General features: G+C 37.9%; 2 protein-coding genes and 1 pseudogene across 5 annotated transcripts in view; 1 reads left to right on the forward strand and 2 right to left on the reverse strand.

Annotated features, from left to right (window-relative positions):
• Positions 1 to 23330, forward strand: part of LOC144634432 (dehydrogenase/reductase SDR family member 7-like) — a 113912-nt gene that overhangs the window by 5870 nt on the left and 84712 nt on the right. Inside the window, exons 3-8 of one of the 3 annotated variants that reach the window (XM_078493382.1) lie at positions 446 to 641; positions 1264 to 1310; positions 1764 to 1883; positions 3316 to 3488; positions 4378 to 4437; positions 5280 to 5415. In XM_078493382.1, the coding sequence (XP_078349508.1) occupies positions 446 to 641; positions 1264 to 1310; positions 1764 to 1883; positions 3316 to 3488; positions 4378 to 4437; positions 5280 to 5292 (609 nt within the window). In that variant the 3' untranslated portion in view covers positions 5293 to 5415. Of the gene's footprint in view, positions 1 to 445; positions 642 to 1263; positions 1311 to 1763; positions 1884 to 3315; positions 3489 to 4377; positions 4438 to 5279; positions 5416 to 23330 lie in introns of those variants that run through there. The other 2 variants (XM_078493383.1, XM_078493384.1) reach the window with 2 other exon arrangements.
• On the reverse strand, positions 6587 to 10920 carry LOC144634421 (macrophage-expressed gene 1 protein-like; annotated as a pseudogene). The gene is made up of 3 exons (XR_013567196.1): positions 8886 to 10920; positions 7591 to 7888; positions 6587 to 7003 (listed from the first exon to the last, which is right to left on the reverse strand). The product of XR_013567196.1 is annotated as a macrophage-expressed gene 1 protein-like (transcript).
• Positions 20581 to 22415, reverse strand: LOC144635636 (major facilitator superfamily domain-containing protein 6-like). Its single transcript, XM_078494721.1, has 2 exons — positions 21113 to 22415; positions 20581 to 20831 (listed from the first exon to the last, which is right to left on the reverse strand). Exons 1-2 carry the CDS (start codon positions 22413 to 22415, stop codon positions 20608 to 20610), a joined length of 1527 nt encoding a protein of 508 aa, XP_078350847.1. The 3' UTR covers positions 20581 to 20607.

Raw genomic sequence — 23330 nt, forward strand, 5'->3', positions numbered from 1 at the left:
CATATATTACCATACACCAGGACAAAGGGAAATACCAATTTGTATATGTACCAAGGGGTAAAATTGAAGCACAACATAACATAACAATTATTATGTAACCAGCACTAAGTGAAGGAAAACATGAGTGACAAAGTCATGATTGGTTTTGTTTTAATTTACATTTGTTTGATTGAGTAGGCGGTGCAAGTTTTTTAAACTAATCTTAGAACATGATAAAGGAAAATATATTTACATAACTTTTGACACTCAGTGGAAAACTGCGCCTAGGCCAGATGAATGAATTATGCAATTTGTACATAGTGTGCCCACCCATCCCTTATCAGACAATCAGTTTGTAAGACATGACCATCATTTAGCTGCCTATAGCCTGAGGTACAAAACAAGGTGACTGAGCGATTACTGAAGTGATTACTTCCTGTGTACATGTATATTTTTGATTTCACAGATTGACATCTTGGTGAATAATAGTGGTCGTTCCCAGCGTGGTCTTGTTCTTGATACTCCAGGCATGGAGGTTGACCAAGCAATGGTGAATATTAACATCTTTGGACCAATTTCATTGACCAAGGCAGTTTTGCCGCACATGATTAAACAGAAAGCAGGACAAATTATTGTCACAAGCAGTGTGGCTGGGAAAGTTGGTGAGTTGCGCTAGAAACAAACATGGCTTGTTTGATACACTAACTAAAACTAAAAATTTATAAATCAACTTGACATGTCGGTAATTTAACTGCTGTTCCCATTTTGCTTAAGTACAGTTGTGGCTTATTTATCACAGTTGTTTAAGGAAAGTGAGAACTTTCTCCTCTGTCAGTATTTTGGGATTTGCTGTTGAGATTACAGCTGCCTTTGGAAAAAGGTAGTCCTACGGAACTGTGAAAGCATAAACTTGACAATCTAAAAGGTGTTTTGGGCAGTGGTTGTCTACTAGTGCTTATTTGAAATTTGTGATGTTTAAGCCTGTTTCAGCCCAAAGGAAGAACAAATCAGAAAACATCAATCAATCAATCAACATCATGTGGGACGAGGTTGCCTTTACATGTCCAAGCCAGAGTACGGCAATACTAATTAAAAAATAAAATGTCAAAAATATTTCTCCTTCTGTTGCACTGAAACACCATCACTTTAGTCAAGCAATGGTAAACTACAACAGACTACCCAAATACTTTTCAAGGCATTGTCACATACATTTTGACACTTCTGTAAGACAACCTTTCTCGAAACAGTTTATTCAAACTGTTATATACAAATTATTTTTTCCAGGTTCTCCTGGTCAAGCCACGTACAGTGCCACAAAATTTGCCATTCAGGTTTGTAAGCTTTATATCATGAACAATATACTATTCACAGCCCTCTATTTTTTCGTATTTTTGGGATCAATGAGTGCGGGGAAAGAATGGCAAGAGAACTAGACGCCAGCATAAAAAAAATTGGACATCTGTGAAAAAAATAGTGGGGCCTCTCTATTTTTCTTTTGCTTGCTTCGCTTGCTCCCACCCCTCCCCCATTGAAAAATAGAGAGGCTGTGAATAGTCTACATGCACAAATATGTTTATAAGTACTGGATTGTTTCTCATCACACAGATTACCATCCCAGTGCCTTTGATTCTATTTGAACTCTTGCCCCTGCCTTGATTAGTTTTGTAACTAGTTGTGGAGGCAAGCACTGTAAATCTTACATTTTTTTGAAAACAAACAATAATGTTGAGTTGAATTGAGTTCACTTAAAGTTTAGATTGACACATCTTATTGTTGCTTTCCAGGGTTATTTTAAAACACTGCGCATGGAGGTAAATGAACATAACATTGGAGTGACCCTGGTGTGCCCTGGGCCTGTCCAAACTGATGTGGTGGCAAATGCTTTTACTGAAGATGTCAACAAGGTACGGTAATCAAACATTAGTAGGCACCAGAAACCCTTCTGGGATTGAACGTGTAACACGCATTCACAGGTTTTGAATGTTCAGTTTGCTGAGAACCGTATTGGAAACTTGAAGAATTGAACACAAATAGTTACATGCAATAACATTTTCAGTTTTGCAGTAAGTTACTTCAGTGGAATGAATTAGGAAATTTATGCTATTAAAGATTGAAGCGCAGCCAGGATGAGACATAATATAATCAATAAAAAACGTTCACTGGCTAAAAATATTAAAAGCAATGAGCTTTCGGCTGTCGCTCTACAGCCTTCGACGGATAAAAAATTGAATACAAAATGGATAAAATATATACAAGAAAGGTGTGATAAAAAGAAAATTATGAAAAACAAAAGCGAAGTAAAAATGTGCTTATTAAGAGGCTATTTTTTAAAAAGAATACAATATTGGCTTGGAATGGGCTTTGAGTTATTGTCAGCATGCTTAATAGCAGAGGTGTGCCAAGCTTCCAAAGTTTTTCTAATACGAAAAGAGCCTTTGTCAATAACACTAGAGTTTTCAAAGTCTATGCGATGGTCGAATGACCACGCATGTTTCGCAATGTTTGAGCCATTCGCACAGGTTTTTACATTCTTGATATGTTCTTTTTTGCGGGTCTAAAAAGTCTAAATATCTGTCGGTGTGGGTTGCTTTGCTGTAAATTTTTGACAGAAACTAAAGAAATTCATTCAGATACATGTATCTGAAGTAAGTTTGCCAAAATGCTGAGTGACAATGAAGCAAGATAATTTAACTCAATTTAACTCCATTCAACCTACGGTAACTTGTTGAAAACAAGATTATTCCCCTTAATTACCTATGGACGGTAAAAAAATGGCTAAAATATTATTCTACAAAAGTACGTAATACGGCATATTTCAAACAAATGTTCATCATTAGAGAGGTAAACTCTGATATACCTATCTATATATTAAACAGAACAAATGTCGGAAAAAATCAGATGCCCTGAGCGGGATTCGAACCCACGACACCTCATAAAAGGTGCTCTAACCTCTGAGCTACCGAGGTATCGGACCAAATGTTATATGTCTATAACATCTGGTCCGATGTACATGCGTCTTGACGATCAACAGAAGCAATTCCCAGTCAGAGAGGCCTGGGGGGAAATGTCTGGTAATCAATGTTTTCTTTGAAGCAAATATTCGACTCACTCCACTGTGGTTGCCTTGGTAGCTCAGTGGTTGGAGCACCTTTTATGAGTTCAGAGTTTACCTATTCTACAAAAGTTGAAAAAACGTTTTCCACCAAGTTTTACATGTAGAAGCTAGAAAGTTGTAATAAAATGAAGTTGTTTAGTTTTAAAAAAATACAGTAGAATGAAAATAATTATCTTAATAGTTGGTATTAATAATTGTTAAAATTCTTGATGACTGCATAGCAATTTAAGGAGAAAGCAGCAGTTCAACAAGACAGCAACAGAATGCCTCCTGCAAGGTGTGCCCACCTCATGGCCATAGCAATGGCAAACGGACTTGATGAAGTGTGGATTTCTCCCAAGCCTGTTCTGCTGTTTTTATACATCAGTCAGTACTGTCCTGTCGTGTATGACTGGTAAGTCAACATGCTTGCTAATTTATTCACTGAGTGCCGACTGCCAAGTGGTTAGATTTCATTATGTACACAAATGATCGTATTCATTGATGACATGTATGAAGGGAGGCATGATGATATAATGAACAAATTTATTAATTTCATATAAAAGAAACTGTTGTGCAAGTGAAACATTTTGTTTGATAAAAGTAAATCGCCGTTCGGTAGTGAATTTTGAAAAGCTGATGTTTCAAGCGTTAGCCCTTCATTAGAGCAAAATGTGGTTTTTAGCCTGCTAAAGTTCAGTTTGAGCAGTCTGGGTTTGCGAGCTAGCTACAATCTTGCACAAAACTAGTTGAAACAAACACATTTCACGCATTTTTCACAAATGTCCTGACATTCAAGCGGGTAAAAAGATTTTATCCCCCTCTCCCCCTACTCAATGTTGTTTCTTGAGGTTTGCGGTTCGACAGGCTTTGTTTTGAAAACACAACATTGTGTTCTTAGGCGGGGCACTTTACTCTCACAGCCTGTGGCACTCTCTGCAAAGTGCTATATATACAATGTAGGTTTTCCTGATATACCCTCTGCATGTGTTATGGATGCTATTGAATAATGAATATTGACAACCGGTAGGACAGCCGGGCAAAATTCCATGGGGGGGGGGGGGTGATGGGTAAGGAGGGGGGCGGACTTGTTATCAACTAGCATCTCATTCAGAAGGAAGTAGCAACACTTCTTGTCACTCTATAGCACAAAAACTGTGTGCGATTAGCTCTAGCGGTGGGCAACTTTGGCCCAAGTGCAGAATTATTTACTTTTTAACGCTAATGGAGAAAAAGAAAACAGTCAAATTATTTCAAATTACCGCCTGCGTTTTTTTTACCTTGACATATTTGTTTTTGTTTAGGTTTGCCAAACGTGTTGGCATGAAACAGGTTCGAAGGATGCGGGAAGAAACAGAATCAAGGTAAAAATACATAGTGATATGGCGTGACTAGCAACACCAATGCTGCAACTCAACCAAATATTAATGTCACGCAAGGTGAATGACACAATGAATACATAGTGATATGGCGTGACTAGCAACACCAATGCTGCAACTCAATGTCACGCAAGATGAATGACACACGTGCCAAGCTCAATAAATAACGAGGGACTGCAAATAAACCATTTAGAACCAGATTTTTCATTGCTGACGTGAGGCAGCACATGCACGACGCATACATCGCTAAGGAAATCTGTACTTTTAAATTATATCTTGCCATTTTGGGGGGCCTTGAAATGTGAATGGTTTTGAAGGAGCTTTGTCATGGATTTTAGCCAAATTTAGGCAAAGGAAATGGCCACCAAATTCGGTAAAATATAAAATTAACCGCAAAACAGTGAAAGAACATTTCAGTAAAACAGCAAGAACAAAAAAGGTACGGATGGCCAAAAGTAAAGAAGATTTAAACGGATTTCCAATTATATGTGTTTTTGAAATTCTGTTAGGCTGAACAGTTTTTAAACTTAATCTCGTTTGCTTGTACCTTTAAATTTTAATGCCCGGGAGACACATTTGGTTGTAATGAAGCTATGGTTTTGTCATTTAGATCCATAGAAGTAATCTTTGCAAACATTAAGTTTCATAGCGAGTTTTTGGCAAAACTTAAGAAAAAATACTTCACTCGGCCGTGACACAATCCCTTTAAAGGATTGTAAATGAGGATTGTTGAGCCACCTTGAAGTTAATAATTTTTTCTCAACGTAATTTAGGTGGTTCTGGTTCATCGTAGTTAGTTGATTTATCAGTAATCCGTTGTTTTGTAGGAAAGAAGACTGATGAGAGAAAGCAAATCAGAAGCGGAATATAAAGCTTGTAATCGTAACAAGTGATTGAAGTATCAACATGTGAAGTTGTTTTGGATAAAAATAAATAGTACAAATATTAAAAATCTAAAATCTGTCGTATCTACGCCATTCCTTGATATAGACCTTTCCCGCATTCCACTTCATTGCGTATAAACAATAGCACCATAACGAGGTTGGGTTGGACATTTTCATTCATTTCTTGTATTTTTGTCCACCCTAACCTCGACTCGGCACCATTGTTCGTTGGAATGCGGGAAAGGTCTATTATCGGGATCATTTGCGATCCACCCTGGGAATCATTTACCGTCCTGAGATAACTTATGAGGCCATCGTGAGAGATAACCACAGCTTTTTTGGTGAAATTGCCAGTTTTTATTGCTTGTTATTTCATGATTGACACATTTTCTTTTGCTATTCAACAACCTTTATTAAACTTACAATCCTGTTGAATATTAACTAACTGAAAGTCTGGGGAGGGCTTGATAATGTAGCAGGGAAGAGCGGGGCTGATGAATTGAATTTATGATTAGGGATTTATCTGTATAAAACCCTCCTTTCAGGGATTTATCTGTATAAATCCCTGGTTTCAGGGATTTATACAAATAAATAAATCCCTCAAACGAGGGATGTTTCTGTATAATTTGTTAAACCTCTCATTAATATTCTAGGCTACTTCGACTAATCTTTCCCTGACCAAATCAAACCCTTGTCTGGACAAGTTAAATTCTACATTTCGATTGCAACAATAGAGTTTTTAAAGCAACCTAATACAAATCAATTTAAGCCATGTGGGCAGCCCAGATATTTCTTAGGTTTACTTTTCCTAAAATTTTAAGTCTTTCGAAATTTAAAAGCCTTCCTCTGTTTCTAAATTCATTTTGGAAATATAAAATTCAAGAAAAAAAAAACAGAATCGACATAAGCGATTTGCTAAGCTCAGTTGAAGTTGTCGCTGCGTATTGCCTCAGTTAAAAATTCCTTTTGCTTGATTATCCTGTTTAAATACAACAGCGCACGTCTCATTCTTAAAAACAGCTGTTCGTTGGGGCGAATCCGCTTAGGCGAATGACAAAGGCCAGCTTTTCAATCTTTTCACCATGTTTAATCGACTTAAACAATTCAGTTAATAAAATGAATTGCTGGTTTTTATCACAGACGAACATGATTTGTTGAAATAATACCAGTGGAAAATATGGCTATGTGTATCAAAAATGCTCTAACCCCATTCCAACAAGCCTTTATGTTCTTTTTGAGATTTTCTCCAAAAAGTATTTTCTATCTACGGAATTTATTGTTTACAGGTGTAACATTAAGGTAACTGAGAACTCTTCATACAAAGTGTAAAACGATTAAACAATCTGACTTCACGAATCAAATTCTTTTTTGGAAAATATTAAAAACTGTGCTAACTAGACGGTTAGACCTTTCAAAAACAAGAGTTTTTATACCCGTGCTTTATGGACCTCCGGAATTAGACCCTTGACTCTTCACTGCCAACTATGGCTTGATAACCATTTTTCCTGCATAAGGTAAAGCCCTTGTAACGGTGCCAGACGGTCGCGGATACTGCAACAATCACAATGACCAATACCGCGACCACAATGCCAGCCACAGTTCCTTTAGCCAAGCCTCCTTCCTTAGCATTTGGCGGCTTTCTTTGGGCTTGGTATTCAGCAACAGAGCTAGAAAATCGAAACAAATATATTTAAAAATGAGGAAATGTTTTGCCCGCTTAATGTGCAAGGTGAAGCCAGGGTTTCTTCTAAATTGTGTCAACCCCCACTTCTGTTGAGTAGCTTGGTTTAGCTCTTGCCCAACATTATTTTTGTGGGCAGTGGAAGCCATTTTATAAAAAGGATGGTGATCAAAACGTATTCTAAAAGTTGAATACTTTGAGGCGCTTCAAGACATTTCATTGAGTTGACGAGCGTAACCCTGACATCTACTTTTAAATTGCTCGCTTGGCCGGTTACGCCGGGTTAAGAGTGAATAATAAATTTTACCATTTAAGAAAGAAGAGAAAAAAAGAGAGGAAAAAACAACAACTCGATGCAGGAAATACTTTAGTGCACAAAAAAATATATTTTCGACTTTTCCCTGAATTTCCTATTCATGCACCAAGATACCGTTTTTCTACACTGCGTTTTCTGAAAAAGGTATCTTAGGTAACGATAAGACAATTGGCTCTATTAGAGGATGGAGCTTTTATAGCAAACATTAAGAAAATGCAGCCCGATGGATTTTCAAAGCTTTGAAAGCTAAGTATTACCTTTCTGTTGCTAGTAACCATTGAGGTGAGTAGGAGGGCTTGAACCAGACCTGAGCAGAATCTTGGTTAATCAGCATCAAAGGTATAGAGTAATTACGAATTTCAGGTGCATCTTCAAAGTGTGGAGGTCTTTTGAGTACCGGGAACCCCTCACGATTGAATACATTGGACTTCACACAGAATCTTATCTCACAGTCGTCTTCAATTGCACCCAGGTGTTGAGAGTAACCAGCTGGGCAACTCCTAGGTGATTCAGGAGGGCCAGGTTTTTTTATGAACTCTCCCAGCTCTGACTGACCTGTAAATTGAAAACCAAAAACTAACTGCAAGAGAAATTCAGCGGACTAGTGCTCTCAATACTTGACACAAATAATTATTTATACTCAAAAAAGTTCTTTTTCTTTGTTGTTTTTTACTGATTTTTTCACCCGATTTGGCGTTTTATGGCCAGATTTTATGTATTTAACACGAGCTGAATGAGGACGAACATTATTTTTTCTTCGCGCTTCACGCGATCCGCAAAATAAACCGCATGTTCTGCAGGGTAATATTTCTTAGAAAGTTTGTTTACCGCTTTTCCGTTATCATTTGGCTTAACATAAATGGCGAAAGATTTTGTATCGTAAGCGAATGTCCTGTTCACTGTGATATTAGCAGGTAATCGATTTCTAGCAGTAATCGTAGATTAGCAAATGTCAAACTAACATTGTTTCTAAACAGGGAAAGGTTATGAAAACATATTAATCAAGAGATATTCAGAAATTCTTAAGAGATGGCTTATTTTCCCTAGAGAATGGTTGTATTATGTCTTTTAAACATACACATATTATTTAATTTGGTCTAATTTGGCTTCTTTAGTAAAATTTACCCACACGATTAAAATGACTGAAACAATTTATTTGTCTACATACGTTTACAAATTCCGGTCAGTAAAAGAAATTACTAATGACTGTCAAAAACTGACCTGTCTTTATTCAAAAAGCATTATATAGGAAGCATTTCGAAGCTTCTTTTGCAGATACTGGTTTAGGTGCGTCCATACTGTCATTTTTCCTACACGTCTCACCACACACAAAAAAGGAAAACTGATGAAACACAACAACTGACTGATTCCACCATTCATACTTTCATTCATACATACCTACATACATACATTCATTCATTCATTCATTCATTCATTCATTCATTCATTCATTCATTCATTCATTCATTCATTCATTCATTCATTGTTTCATCCTTGTATACACTCATTCATTCGCTTATTCATTCACTCAATCACACCTATATTAGATTACCTGCAGCGAAAGGATTTCCATGCTGGCAGCTAAAGAAACCACCAAACGGTACAGACCCTTTGTAGCCGAGCTCATAGTCATCACTAACGCATACGTGCATTGTGGCGCCAAAGGTCAGAGGGTAAAACTTTGCTGGGCAGCTGTGTGATTGTGTGACAGGGTTGAGCAACGAGTTGCCATAGATTCCTCCGAATAAATAACCTTTATTGGAAGGCACCGCACCTGAAGCAGCACACCAGTAGGTCGAATAATGCGTGAGGAAATTAACTTGTATTTCTCCATTTCTGCTACAGTACTGGACGTACATGAAATAATAATCTCGCCAAGTTGTAGCACATGACACTGGGTCCGTCCATGAGTAAGGCCAGGGAATACGACCTTCAAAAACCAAAACAGCGTCAAATCCAGGAGGGCAAGAGAAGTCCCCCGTAAGATAGTTAGTTTGAGACAAAGGTTTGCAAACCGTTTCTTTGTTTGGTGTGTTAACATACGAATCGCAATCCTTACATTCACAAGTTTGATAGATACCGCCGAATGTTAAGTTACTCGTAACTGACGAATTCATAATACAACTGGAATCGTCGCCTACGTTCGCTTGGAAACTAAAGTTTGGAGAATCCAATTTCATACATCCTTTAATGGTGTTTCGATCGTAGTACTGTTTTATAGCTTTTTTAACAGTACTGCGCAACTTATTGACCATCCTTTCAGACAACTCGGGCAAGCTTCCGGATGTTATTACGAAATGTAGAGGATCACCCATCCGATCGATCGCCACAAGCTCGTCTGGTAATTGCTCTTCCCACTGGTTGACCGAGAAGTTTACTCTGAAAGGTGGTCCGCCAATTGAAAACACGGAAGAAAAAACAGTGTTACTTCGGAATTGATCTATATCTTCTTTCTCTGTTAGATCACTCTGTCCTAACTTTCCATCGAAGCCAAGGAAACTTGCAAAAAAGGAAGCGCTAGCTGCTCTAGTAATATTGCTCTTCTCTCCTTTGAAGTCTTCCACGTATTTTTGTTTTAGGTGGTCCAATTTGGCTAAAATTGCACCAGCGTTGACGGTTGAGATGTAATGTGTGCCAAAGTCACGGATCAGTAGTTGGGCGAGATACTCGGAGTAGTGTTTGTTGTTATGTTGCAGGTGAGACGCGATAAAAAGTAAACGCGACTTTAAAGCGGAATCAAGAGCACTATCGGGTTGAATTTTTGCCTTGTAAAGGTTGTGGCGGATTTGGACTCGGGTTATGACTGACTTGTCGTTAATCTGATGCTCTTTGACTGACTGTAACTCCGAGGAATACGAGCCACTGATACCCAGGGATCTATTTTAAATAATTCGACTGATACTTCAGCATTAATGGTTTTGGCGGTGAGCGAAGAGTAGTTTGTCCAGTGGTCGAAAAGATTTGCAAACACTTCTACTATGCTGTTCTTCACTGGATAAAGAAACACATTATCTGGGAGAAGAAACTTGCCGTCATCTGACAATTTACACTTGGAATAGTTTTTCTCGAACACGAAACCCATGTCTTGATTGTTGAGGTTATCCCAACCACCTCCAGGAAGGACCTCAAATGAGTAAACTCCTTTTTCGAGAGGACAGTTTCGTGGGTCTCCAAGCGGAAACCTTGGGACCAGAGGATCGTTCTGGGCGAATACATAGACGCAGCAGACAGCTGCAAGGATCAGATGGAAACGCCATGCCGCAAACGCCATGACTGAATAGATCCAGAGCGTCTTAGGCCAGTTGAAGCCGGATCATGTATACGGCATCACATGATCAGTGCATGATATTCTCAAAACAATTGGGACTTACCCTTTGAAGCTCTTTCAGTTTCATATTTCCCTACTGAATTAACAACAGACAAAGTGTCATTGTTGTCTGTGTTAATAGTTATCTTTTCTCTTCAAGTAAACAGGATATAGGAAGCAAAGGTCAAAAAAAATATTTAGTTTCATAACTGGGTTTAAACGTCGCAAAATGCCCCCAAATTGAATAAGGCTTGAAATTTCATGACCTAATGTCGGTTTATTAACTGCTCTCGCAAACTTACAAAGCTACCTTTTCAAAATTTCATTCTCATAGGGATAAATTCCTGGGTACAGATTTTTTCAACAAAGGCAAAATCTTTAATACGGGTTGTCATCTCGTTCAAAGGCTTTTAACTCTAGTATAATATATAGATTTAGCCAAGGCTAAAAGCGAAGCATCCATTTTTTACTTTTAATTACTTAAAACGAATAAGGTTCAACTTGTGCAAAACCAGAAATGAAGACTTAACTGATTTTGAAACAAACAGAGAAAATTATGATCAAATTCGATCACAGTAATAGGGAAAAAAATTCTCACCCATACGTGTGCATCACTGCACCCCTCCAACACCCCTGTCACCACACCCCTTTCAGAGTCTTATTGCCCATTAAATTTATTGTTTTCTTGTTGTTATTCACGAAAATCTTTGGCTGCCGGCGTTCAGTTCTCAGTTAATGTTTATAGGTCAATCTTTCCGTCTCAAAAGGATTCAATCTCGTTTCCAGAGTCCACGTTCCCCTTGACCAGCGGGAAGGAGATTGAAAGGGATTAATATTATACCCAATCATTTTATTCCTAGAATTTGAGTCAACTAAACAGGGACAGCCATTGGCTGATTCTTGGTCACATGGCCTTGACTAACATCAAATGTATCCCGACCGTGATACATTGAGTAACCTCGAGTCCTGGGGCGCTTTCCATTTAACCAGAATTTCCGGTTGGAAATTCCGGAAACTTTCTGGGTCAAATGGAAAGGCTTTTTCCGTGCGAGGTCTGGAGCCTCGTTTTCAGTCGTAAACGTGAAATCTCATTGGTCGATTAAAAATCGCTTGTAAAGGCGCAACAAAAGCCGGAAACTTTCTGGGTCAAATGGAAAGGCTTTTTCCGTGCGAGGTCTGGAGCCTCGTTTTCAGTCGTAAACGTGAAATCTCATTGGTCGATTAAAAATCGCTTGTAAAGGCGCAACAAAACAAAATGGATGATGTTGCAGTTCCTTTAATTTGTGACAATTTTGACGAAGAAATCGATTTTTTTTTTAGAAACGAAGATAACTTTGACTTTGTTTCAATAGCAGGGGTTTCTTGCTGTTTCGTTAGAAGAAATTTATCGCGTATCCAAAACTATTTTGAGAGAACTGTGCCGAGTTACTTTGGAGATGAGTTCGCAGCACATTTTCGGATGACTCGCACCACTGCCGAACTATTGACTAGAGAAGTTATCCAAACTGGCAAAATACCAACAGGCAACCCTTTCGGAAGGCCCACAATTCCACCACAGAAGCAGATATTGCTCTTCCTTTGGACAATGGCGACGCAAGAAGGTACTCGGGAAATCGCCGATCGATTTAATGTAACCTACAGCAGTGTTTCGCGGACAGTGGTCAGAGTGATGAAAGCGATGTGTGAGCTAAAAAACCAATACATAAGATGGCCAAATGGTGAGTAAACTGTATGACTGTGGAAAAAATTAATTAGTTAATAATATATGTAACTGCCAAATACGGCCACAAGCCGGGAAGTAACTTCTATACGGACGCCATTAATTGTGATCCTTTGATATAAACAGACGTAGACCAACCCGAATAGATACGAAATGCATTACAATACACGTTGAGCAAACAATAGTTAAGCGTTGTTAAAACTGAATTAAAATAAAATACGAGTAACAGAAATTACCAAACGAATTAAACTGAAAAGGACACAAACTGAAACCCAAATTTATAAATACACTTGCAGAAACTTACATTTGTTACGGTGCCGGGAAAAGAAAACACTGAAAATTGTTCTGAAATCATCATGGTAAACTGCAGCAAATGCGATTAACACTGGCTCCACTGACGAAATAACGTCTAAACTTTTCAATGAATTTAAAAACTGTCCCACTATGTGAAAAAAAATGGACATAACAGCCGACACACAAACATACCACACGCAAACTTATTACAATGAATTTCTAAAATAGGCGTTCATGGTCCTACAAATTTATTTTATATTATTTGTAACAATTACCCGAAACGGAAATTTTGTCAAGTGCAGTTTATTTTTCCAGCTCCAAATGAATCGATATTTATTTGCATGCAATGAAAATATATACTTCAACATGTCTTATGCTATAAATTTGTCAAATATATGTAAACACTCCATCAATAATCATAAACTTAATTGTTTGTTGATGAAGTGTTGACAAATATTTAAATAAAAATTATACATGTACGTGGTTGTTAGCCTCCATTTCTACTTGAAAACACGGCTATATTGATATATCTCGACTGCAGTCCTTGCTAATAACTTGAGTATACTAAAAGTATTCACCCATGAATGTATATTAAAAAAAAATTAAAATGAAGAAATGGATTTGCCTATTTTGTTGTCATATATTGAAGAAGAAAAGTTTGTGAAAAGCTATTTTTTGTACTTTATTAGGTAACGAGATAAATGAGGTCAAGGCGGATTTTGGGGATACTTTCCCAGGAGTAATTGGTGCAATAGATGGGACCCTGATCCATATACGATGCCCTTCCGAGAACAAGGAGGCATATAATTGCCGGAAAAGATTCCATGCACTAAATGTTCAGGTACAATGATTGTTGATATAGCTTTAGGTTTAACTTCATGTTTTACATCAGAGTTACCCGGCATAAAAAAATGTGAAGAGTATTCATTATTTATGGGGTGGGTCGGTAAAATCGCAGCTCTTTATAGTCACAGTTTAAAAGAAACCTCTAATATCAATGACAAGTACTAAATGCATGAGAAAAAAATGGAGTACATTTATTCAGTGTACATCACATATACACCAAAACTCCACTGAAGTAAACACATGAAAATCTCAGATAATGTTTATAAAATCTTGGTTTCAAATTTTCAAAGCATCACAAGTCTTGTACCAAAGTAGTCAGATAACAAGGTCATAAAGTTTACAATGAGGACCTTAAAAACGTCCCGTAAGGTATAAAGGTATGTTTATTTCCGTTGACCCATAATCTTTAGAAACTGGTCGAAAAAACTTTTTCGTTCCTCCTTCATCTCCTTCATCAATTCCGTCTTTTCTCTTTCACTTTCCTCGCGCTGTTCTGCATATTGTGTTAAAAAGGCAAGCATTTCTGCCGCTGAAGACTTTGATTTCCTTTTCCTCTTTCGTTGTTTGCTGCCATGAGCACCTTCTTTGCCTTTCCTTTTTTGTTGCACTGGAGGTCCCAGCCTCAGAGCCTTCAATTTCATCATCATCAGTTTCGTCCGAGTCATCGCTTGCAGGATCTGTAGTGTTGCTGCTGTTGCTGCTCTCCAGAGTGAACTTGGGTCGCACATTGGGATTTCCACCGATGCAAGACTCCATTTCATCAAAATATTTCCAACTCTTCTTGTCGGCACCGGTGTTGTTGTTGTGGTCGGTGATCTTTTTGTGGGCAGCTTCCAGCTTCTGCCACTTGCGGCTACACTGCTCCCCTGTCACCTTCACGTCCTTGCAAATAGTGTTTAACTCACTAGCAATTTTGTTAAATATTTCCTTTTTGGTAGCTTTGCCTTTTCCGAATTCTAGCTTCTGCTTTTGCCAGCAAGAGACGAGTAGCTTCACGTGAAAATCCTCCCAGCGTTCGAGTATCGAGTGTGACGAACCTGTGAAAAAAAGCACATCCAAAATGCTAAAACTGAAGTAGTTTAAGAGCATCATAATATTCAAAGTGTTCAGTTACCTTCGCTGCTTTCTTTTTGGACGTCATCTTGCAAGCCCGCCGTTTTCTCGCCGACTGGAGATGCCATTTTTTGCAAAACAACAACTTGGATTTTACACTACGACTGAATGGCCGCTCACTCACAGACAAACATTGGAAATGGCGCGAAAAATTCCCGCCGCTCTGCAAATGGAACGGTATGTTTCCGTTCCATCCGGTTGGAACGGAAAATGTGGAGCACCTCTGAAGGTAGTCCGTCTGTTCCGGAAAATTTCCACTGGAACGCGCGCGTTCCATTTGTAAATCAACCGGTCGAACCGGAAATTTTGGTTAAATGGAAAGCGCCCCTGGTCTCTGGAAACATCAGGACTCTCGGGAAAACAAAACTAACTGTTTCCCTCGGGATCTGACATTAAATGTATAACGTTTAATTAGGCCAATCATAAAGTGTAAACTGCCCTTTCGATTATGCATCAGAATATCTGATACCAAGTAACCTTTACTCTAAGTTAAGCTTATACTTTTTGTTTCCAAAAAGACCCAAGAACGTTGAAAAACTTATTTGACATCTCCCCCTGAACAATCATAATTTTTTAGTCTTCACAAACAGCATGCCTTTTGCGCGTTGTGTTTTTTTTAAATTTATGCAGCTAAATGTGCGCTAGACGTTAACTACAGCAAACTCACGAGTATGTCATTAAAATATTCGACAAATCTTATACGTTCTTTCTTTTGGGCGAGAATGAACATTAGACACAGGCACAAATCACACGCCATGCTTAAACCATTTTCAGACATTTCGATTCCTTTACGCTTCATTCAGACACAGTCCGCGAAAGGCCGAAAAAATAGCTGCATTAAGCCTCGCAAAATTATGACTGACAATGAAAACATGAATGGAACTTCAATGAACGATGTACAACAACAACATTTTTATTCTAGACAGCAAGTCTGAAAGTGACTGAAATGTCTCCGTAAACCTTGGTTGATCCACAGGCTCCCCAAGCTCAAATACGTGGTGTATGGGACAGTTTGTGTATATAGAGAATTGCATGGGAAAGTCACTGATCGTTAAAAAATTGTGTAAATAACTATCTAATTTAAAATAAAGTTTTCGTACCTTAATGTGTCGTTTTCTTGTCTCTTGTGCCGATTTTGAAGCCATTCTGGCGCCGTTTAGTAAAGTTATTCGAAATCGTTGTCTCTCCTTCTAAGAGAAAGTAAGTAAGTAAGTAAGTAGGACTTTATTTAACGAGGGTGACACCTGACAGTAATCAAACTAATAAACTTGTGGCCCTCACAAGGGAAACAAGTCAGCTTATAATCGTAACAAGTGATTGGAGTATCAACATGTGAAGTTGTTTTGGATAAAAATAAATAGTACAAATATTAAAAAAAAATCTGAAATATGTACTATCTACACCATTCCTATATAGACCTTTTTGAACCCCTTCCCCTATTCCACTTCAGTGCGTACGAACAATAGAACCAGAACGAGGTTGGCGTTGACATTTTCATAAATTTCTTGTATTTTTGTCCACCCTAACCTCGACTGGGAACAATGCAATGCTGTAGATGAAAAAGTAACATTAAGCACAATTCTGAAAATGCCTAAGGTGAATAAATCGTTGTTGTTTTGTAACCACAAACAGAAAAATTGTATTACATGCATAAACTATCATCAATCGATCACTGGAGTGTCCGTAATAAAGGTTAAGTTGATATGAATTTGCTCCCAGCTGGGGACGAGATTTAGTGTCTGTTGTCCGTATAAAGAGGGTCCGTATTATGAAGGGTTTTTTGACGAAAACGTGAGAATTTTGTCGGGTCATCGGAAAATGTCCGTAATAGAGAGGTGTCTGTATTAGAGAGGTGTTCGTAAGGAGGGGGGGGGGGGGAGGTGCGACTGTAGTTAAATTGAAAAGAACTGGAATGAACATTTTCAACAGACAGACAATTTCTGAACGCCGACAGAATTTCTTTGACGTTTAAAACATTTGAGAAACCAACTCCCAAACTGAGCGGCCTTGTGCAAAAATAGTTGAAGGATAATAAACATTTAAAAAGATCAATAAAAGAATAAAAAGACTAAAAATAGTAAAAAGACTAGCTAATTCGCCTATTTATCCCTTATCCCTAAACAAGTAGCTACTTAGTAGCTCGAAACCGGGTGGTTAATGTTTAACCACTCTTTTAGCTAACAAGAAAGCCTAAGGCTTTTAGACGAACCCAGTAGCATTTATATTTCCTTTTGTTGCTGTTCAACAAGTAGTGCGTTATGCTAAAGCGTGACATGCGATATACGATACTCGGCTGTCAGTATTAAAGGTCAAAGGCACATTGATCACTTTTGAAGACTTTGAAGGTGGATATATCAGAGTTGTTTTCGTTTTACTTTTAAAACTCATAAAATATAACGTGACTCTTTCATTTATATCTCGTACTGGTCATTTCCAACTTAGCAGCAATTCTATTTTGCACTGTGGTCTAAACGATGATTTATTCCCCTTGCCCCATTGAGGCAATTTCAAGTGGGTGATGAAAGATGACCAGTTTTAAGCCAATCAACATTCGTGACCTTCAATGCCCTACCGACAAAAAAACAAAACAAAAAAACGCCGGGTAGATTATGAACCGGGGGTCACCAGACCCCCACCCGGTTAATAATTTTGTAAGTTCAGTATCCCTTATCCCTAAAACCCTTTCATTTTGGCAGACTATAAGCCATAGGCGTGTAAACGCGCCTTATACAGAGAAAATTGGTTGCAGAGAACCAGTCAAATCAAAACGGACCAATTTTTTGACGGGTCCGTACCCAATTTTCTCTGTCGTGTAAACGCGCCTTATGAAAGCAAATTTATAATAAAGTGACAATCTAAGAAGCGTTCTCATTGGTTTAGACAACGTGCTTTATGAGAGTATTTTTCATAATATTTTTAATCGAGTACAACGAACTTCTGGTGATTCTGTAGGATACCACAGCATGAAAACATAACTTTACCGTGGTGTAAAGCTCAAATAAAGCTGGGGTAAATTTGGAATTTATTCAGCTATACGCTGACTTTACATTTTTTAAAGCTGACCTTTATCCCAGCTTTACACTCAAGTATAAAGATAGATAAAAAGACTCCTTTACACCACCTTTAAATTGAACATTTACACGCGGTAGTGTAAAGGTCAGTTTAACCATCTTTAACAGCATTTAATTGATGGTGTAAAGTTGGATAACCTACTTTACACCAGATTTAACCAACTTTTAATTTCATGTAAATCTCGATTTTCATGCTGTGTAAACGTCGAACAGAGCATCCAGGTCTTCCGTCCCAGACGAAGACATCGGGCAAGTGAGGACCAGTGAATGTGTAAAGGTACCGTTTAGATTTTTGTTTTTGCTATGGTTTTATGACCTGAATGTGTTTAAATGTTAGCTAATGTTGGCTGGAAATAGGGGTCGATGTGGAAATCAATTGAATTCATGGAAACAAACATTGAAGAAAGTTTATTAAAGGAGAAGTTCACTGCAGAATGGCCATTTGTTTTCTTTACGCCAATAAAAAGTTTATACAAAGATATGTTGTTCACCAAAATTTCAGCCTCCAATGTGCGCTATAACCCTACGAAATCTTTCCCAAAACTCGACAACTGAACGCCGCCATCTTGGAGCTGGTAATGTATGCGTGTCAGCTTGAAGTTTGGCGGGAAAATTTAAATACTCGAAACCCCTTGTTTCTTCGTAGTGGCTTTTGTTTGTCAAAATGCCTGTTTGTGTAGCTCCATTTTGCTCAAACAGAGCTCCAAGAATACAAAAAACAAGGAGTTTCGACTATTATAATTTTCCCGCTAAACTTCAGGCTGAGCTCTTTGACGTCACGCATACATTACCAGCTCCAAGATGGCGGCGTTCAGTTGTCGAGTTTTGGGAAAGATCTCAGTGCCAAGTGTTGGAAACCAGATACAAACCACGATAATTTTTTGATGTTGCATAAGACAAAGTTACCTGTATAGAGCCAATGAAAAGGCATAATTCCTTAATTTGACACTCAATTTAAAATCAGTCTAACATAACAACAATAACAATAACAAGCTTTATTTGTATGACTATATACTAGTTATGCAACGCTTTCGAGTGGTATACTACGGAATATCCCACGAGTCGCTTGTATTTTCTCGGTATACACACGAGCCTTTAGGCGAGTGTGTATACCAAGAAAATACAAGTGACAAGTGGGATATTCCATAGTATACCACGAGAAAGTGTTGTGTAACTATTTTATACCATGCCATAGAAAATACGCTTACTAAATTTCGTCGAGAATACAATCGCAGCGCACGATGGGAAGGTTGGGTTGAATACCGTCGAATATACAACGGCTTTCCTGTATTCTGATTGGCTGTATTTTCTATGGCATGGTATAAAAGTAAATACAGTATTGCAAAAGCGTACAACTAAACTAAAGCAAAACTTATAACAATAATAATCATGTAATAGGAATGAAAAAAGAAATTATGTATGTGTAACATTACTTTCATTCGATAGAAGATTATTTCGTAAAGATAAGCATCTCACAATGAACTTCATAAGTTGAGTATTTAAATAATAATTATCAGAGTTCATTAATTTTTTTGTGGCTTGCATAGGAGGTAATTGTGTTATGTTTGGTATTTGATTCTCTATTTTTTGGTAAAATTCGTCTCTAAAACTGCAGTATTTAGTACAATGGAAAAGTAAATGAAATTCGTCTTCAATTTGGTTTGATTCACACGTAGGGCAGAGTCTATTATCCCTTGGGATTTGATCATATCTGCCAGTTTCGAATAATAATTTATGATTACCTATTCTAAGTTTTACTAATTCTTTCCTGTTATTTAGTTTTCTTGTAAGATCCAAATAGCAGGAAGGCGTATATTCTTCCTTAAAAGTGTTATAGAATTCTAATTTCTTAGAGTTTTGAATAGTGTGTAACCAGTGTGAAATATACTTTTGTTGCATAAGACTTACATAGTGTTTAATCTTAGCATCAGTTAAGAAAGTAGGGTCAAAATCAGGCAAATTATAATATTCAAACATCCTCATAACATTAGAGTAAAAACTATTTTTGTTGGTGTTATGAAGATCAGATGACATAAAAAAAGATTTGTTTAACAATAGAGTCATTTTCCTTATTGTGGAGATATAAGGTGTAATTAACTATTTTTTGATTAATAGCTATTATAAGAGGAAACCTTCCAAGCTCGGCTCTACAAGCTGCATTCGATGCTTTACTGCTTACTTCTAAGTAACGTTTACAGTACTGGAGATGAGCTTTTTCAATCTGAGAACTCTCCCAAGACTTAAAATTGGAGAGATCATAGCGTCAAAAAGTTTATTTGCAAGGGATGGGGACAAATTGCTGATATGTGTGTGTTTTCTGAGGCTGAAAAGAGCGTGTAGAGCCTTTTCTTTTAATTTGTCAAGCGCCAAAGAATAGTTTCCTGTTGAAGAGATTAATGTTCCTAGGTAGGTGTAATTCTGAACAACTTCAATGTTTTCATTGTCAATATGAAAACTACACTCAGTACACCTTTTTGCGCGTTTTTGGAAGATCATAACTTTAGTTTTTTTAGGATTGATACTTAACATCCACGAATTGCAATAGGAAGATAACATATTTAGGCAATTTTGTAATCCTATTTTGGATCTTGATAATATTACTAGATCGTCCGCATATAGAAGAGAATTTAATTTCGCGCCATTTGGTAAGACAAAGGGGTCAGATAAAGTTTCTTCGAAAGAGAAAGGTATATTATTAATAAAAAGGTTAAACAGTAACGGACTTAAAATGCAACCTTGTCGCACACCCCTGGAATAAGAGACCAGAGAGACCAGAGAGATCGGGCGCGCACTCCCACGCGCAGTCGGCCGGCAGGAATATCAAGTACATTCTAAACATATTCAACTGACAGCAGTTTGTATCTCACTGAAAGCAAATCAGCTTAATTGCAATCAAGTTTTGGTATGAATTGTTTAACTTCGTTTAGCTCGACTCGTAATCAACTGATTCGCGTTCTTTCTTGCCATTCTCCCGTCGCTTGAGCAGTTTTGATATGCCCTGGGAAACAAGGAAGAAAAGGATCATAATCACTGTCACTCCTCCGAACACCAGGAACGTCCAGGACCCTCCAATGATATCCATAAGAAACCCGCTGATTGTGGTCCCTAATCCATAACCTATACCAAGGTAACATGAGTACACGATACCTGAAAATAGAACAACGATTTGTAATTGCCGCATTTTGTTATTGGCACAATTATAGTAATTGTTATGATTATGCTAGTTATTGCGTTACACTGGTTGAATGCTGATAACTTGAACCTCTCGCTCAGTTAAACCTTGGTCGATTTCTCCCCGTCCCCAGGCCATTTTTTGCTTATTTTATCCTCGATAACTCGAACCCTTCTGATAACTCAAACTCGTTTCTATTCTCCCTGAAGGTTCGAGTATTTTATTTCTATTTAGATTTTTGCTGCTTAACGCCCACCTTGTATTGTTGCTGAATATTTATCTGGCGATTTTTCTTTGAAATACACGATGCAAGCTGGCATGGAAAAACCAAATGCAATGTATTGCATAACTTCTGGAATAATAGCTAACCAAGGGTTTGACAGCAGTCCGTAGATAACGAAGGCCGCCACATAAATGGCAAGAGACAAGCTAATCGTGTATATAACTCCTAATTTTCGTATCACGCTTCCTGAGTAACCAAAACCAAAGGCGGCTGCGATGTTACGAGTTGCACCAGCCACGCCCATGACCCACGTGGCTTGAGATGGGTCGATATCGGTCAGATACCAGAACATAAAAGTGGTAAATACACCATCCACTATTCCAAGGTAAAGAATAATAACGATAAATGCCATGTTACTAAAGTTGACCAAAACATCTTTTAAGGATGATTCTTGTATTTCTCTTATGATTGTACCAGACCGCTTTGTTTTCATTAATTCATCCTGTTTGAAGTCAATATTTAGACCCATTACAAAAGCGCCCAGCATTGTAAATGCAATAGGAAACATTGTTAGACCATAATCATCCTGAATAGGAACGTTGCAAACTTTTACTGTGTCGGATTTTGCAACAGGTGAGACTATAAAGTAAAGAAGTATTTGACCAATGTTTCCCCACAGTCTAAACTTGCCATAGTTAGTCGACTCACTGTCAAGATTTTCTAAAAGAGCTGAGTCTGCGAGGTTTTTTGTGGGAGCAGCAATGAATTCAGTAACAATGAAGAGCATCAAAAGAATAAGGAAAAGATTCAACAGATCTTGCCTCTGTTCAAAATCTACTTGGTCGCTTGCCTTCTGTGGATTGGATTCAGGCAGTACAAGCTTGGATTCGTTTAAAAAGGAATAATCGTGGTTGGTATTAGCCTGATTGAGCAACTTCGTCGTCCTAATATCACTCTTGTTGTAAAATGCCGCGTTATATGGCTTTTCTGGCATCTCCATGACAACGTATGATTGGCATTCTGGTTCAGAAGGTCGTGGAATCAGTAACAATATCGGTGTTAATGTGTGTGATGCTATGCTGAGGAGAAAGACAAGTTTTCTCGAGTTCGTTTCGTCAGCCACGTATCCCATAATAGGCGCTCCTGCACCGCGTGTGAAGGGAATCACTCCTGAAAGAATTCCCACATAACTTGCACTGAGTCCCAACTGTTTAAGATAGATTGGAAGATATATTAACCTTGTGGCGAAGGCAGAAAGAAAGAAAAAGTAAAACGCTTGAAATATGAAGTTGGTTCTGTCAAATGACCAATGCATTTTCCTTTCTTTTCCTCTCATAGTCGGCCGGTGATCCAGTATGTGAATTGCTTTGTAGGTTTACAATCTGCAAAAAGAACTAATAGAAGGAAAGTAATGTAAGTTAACGCAATTTTTTAACCGTTTGGCCACCAATCGCAAGTCAACGCATTTTTTGCAGCTTGCTTCAAATACTAAATTGTACCTCGTAGCATGTTAAAAGACTTTTTGCAAACTTGCGTACACTTGAAACTAAACTTGCGTGTCCGTTTGGCCACCCAACGCAAGTCTGTACGCTAGTTGAACTTGCGACTACTTTCGTCCACTTGCGTTACCGTTTGGCCAGTGCTTTATTCTGCACATTACCATACTAGTGTAAAACTACGCATCAGTGACCTCAGCCCAAGTTGAGCGCGCCAAATGTACGACTTAGCAGTTTACTTCAGTTAAGAAATTTATGTATAATGATCATAATACTGAACAGTCATTGATCCCTTGCATTTACCGGTGTATCAAATATTATGATTCTTGCTTGGTCATTTGAGTTTCACAAGGTGATGGTGAGACCTTAAATTTGGCGGACCTTATTTAATATATACCGTTTCTCTTCCCAGCATTGAATGGAATAATCTCGGTGTTTGTACATGCACGCTTCGGTCAGAGTCCCTTGGTATCTTCGTTTCTTCCTTAGTAAAGAAAGCGATAACTGTACATGAGAACAAAACAATTTTTAAAAAAGAAAAACTATTCAAGCATTAATTCATATTATGCCGGCTTTTTGTGCTTGTTACGCACGGTCGAATTTATAATTATTTCATTTTAATAGTCACATTTTGTGACTGGAAACATCCAAAAGCCTAGCCTGTGTACAGCCGTCCCGGTTTCTTATTTCAGAATACATATATTTGAATATTTTGGGGTTTGGTCATGAAAATCTTGAAAAGTAAGCTATACATA

This window comes from Oculina patagonica, chromosome 13 (genome assembly GCF_052425735.1).
Source record: "Oculina patagonica isolate OP01 chromosome 13, crgOcupat, whole genome shotgun sequence".
Classification (NCBI taxonomy): Eukaryota; Metazoa; Cnidaria; class Anthozoa; order Scleractinia; family Oculinidae; genus Oculina; species Oculina patagonica.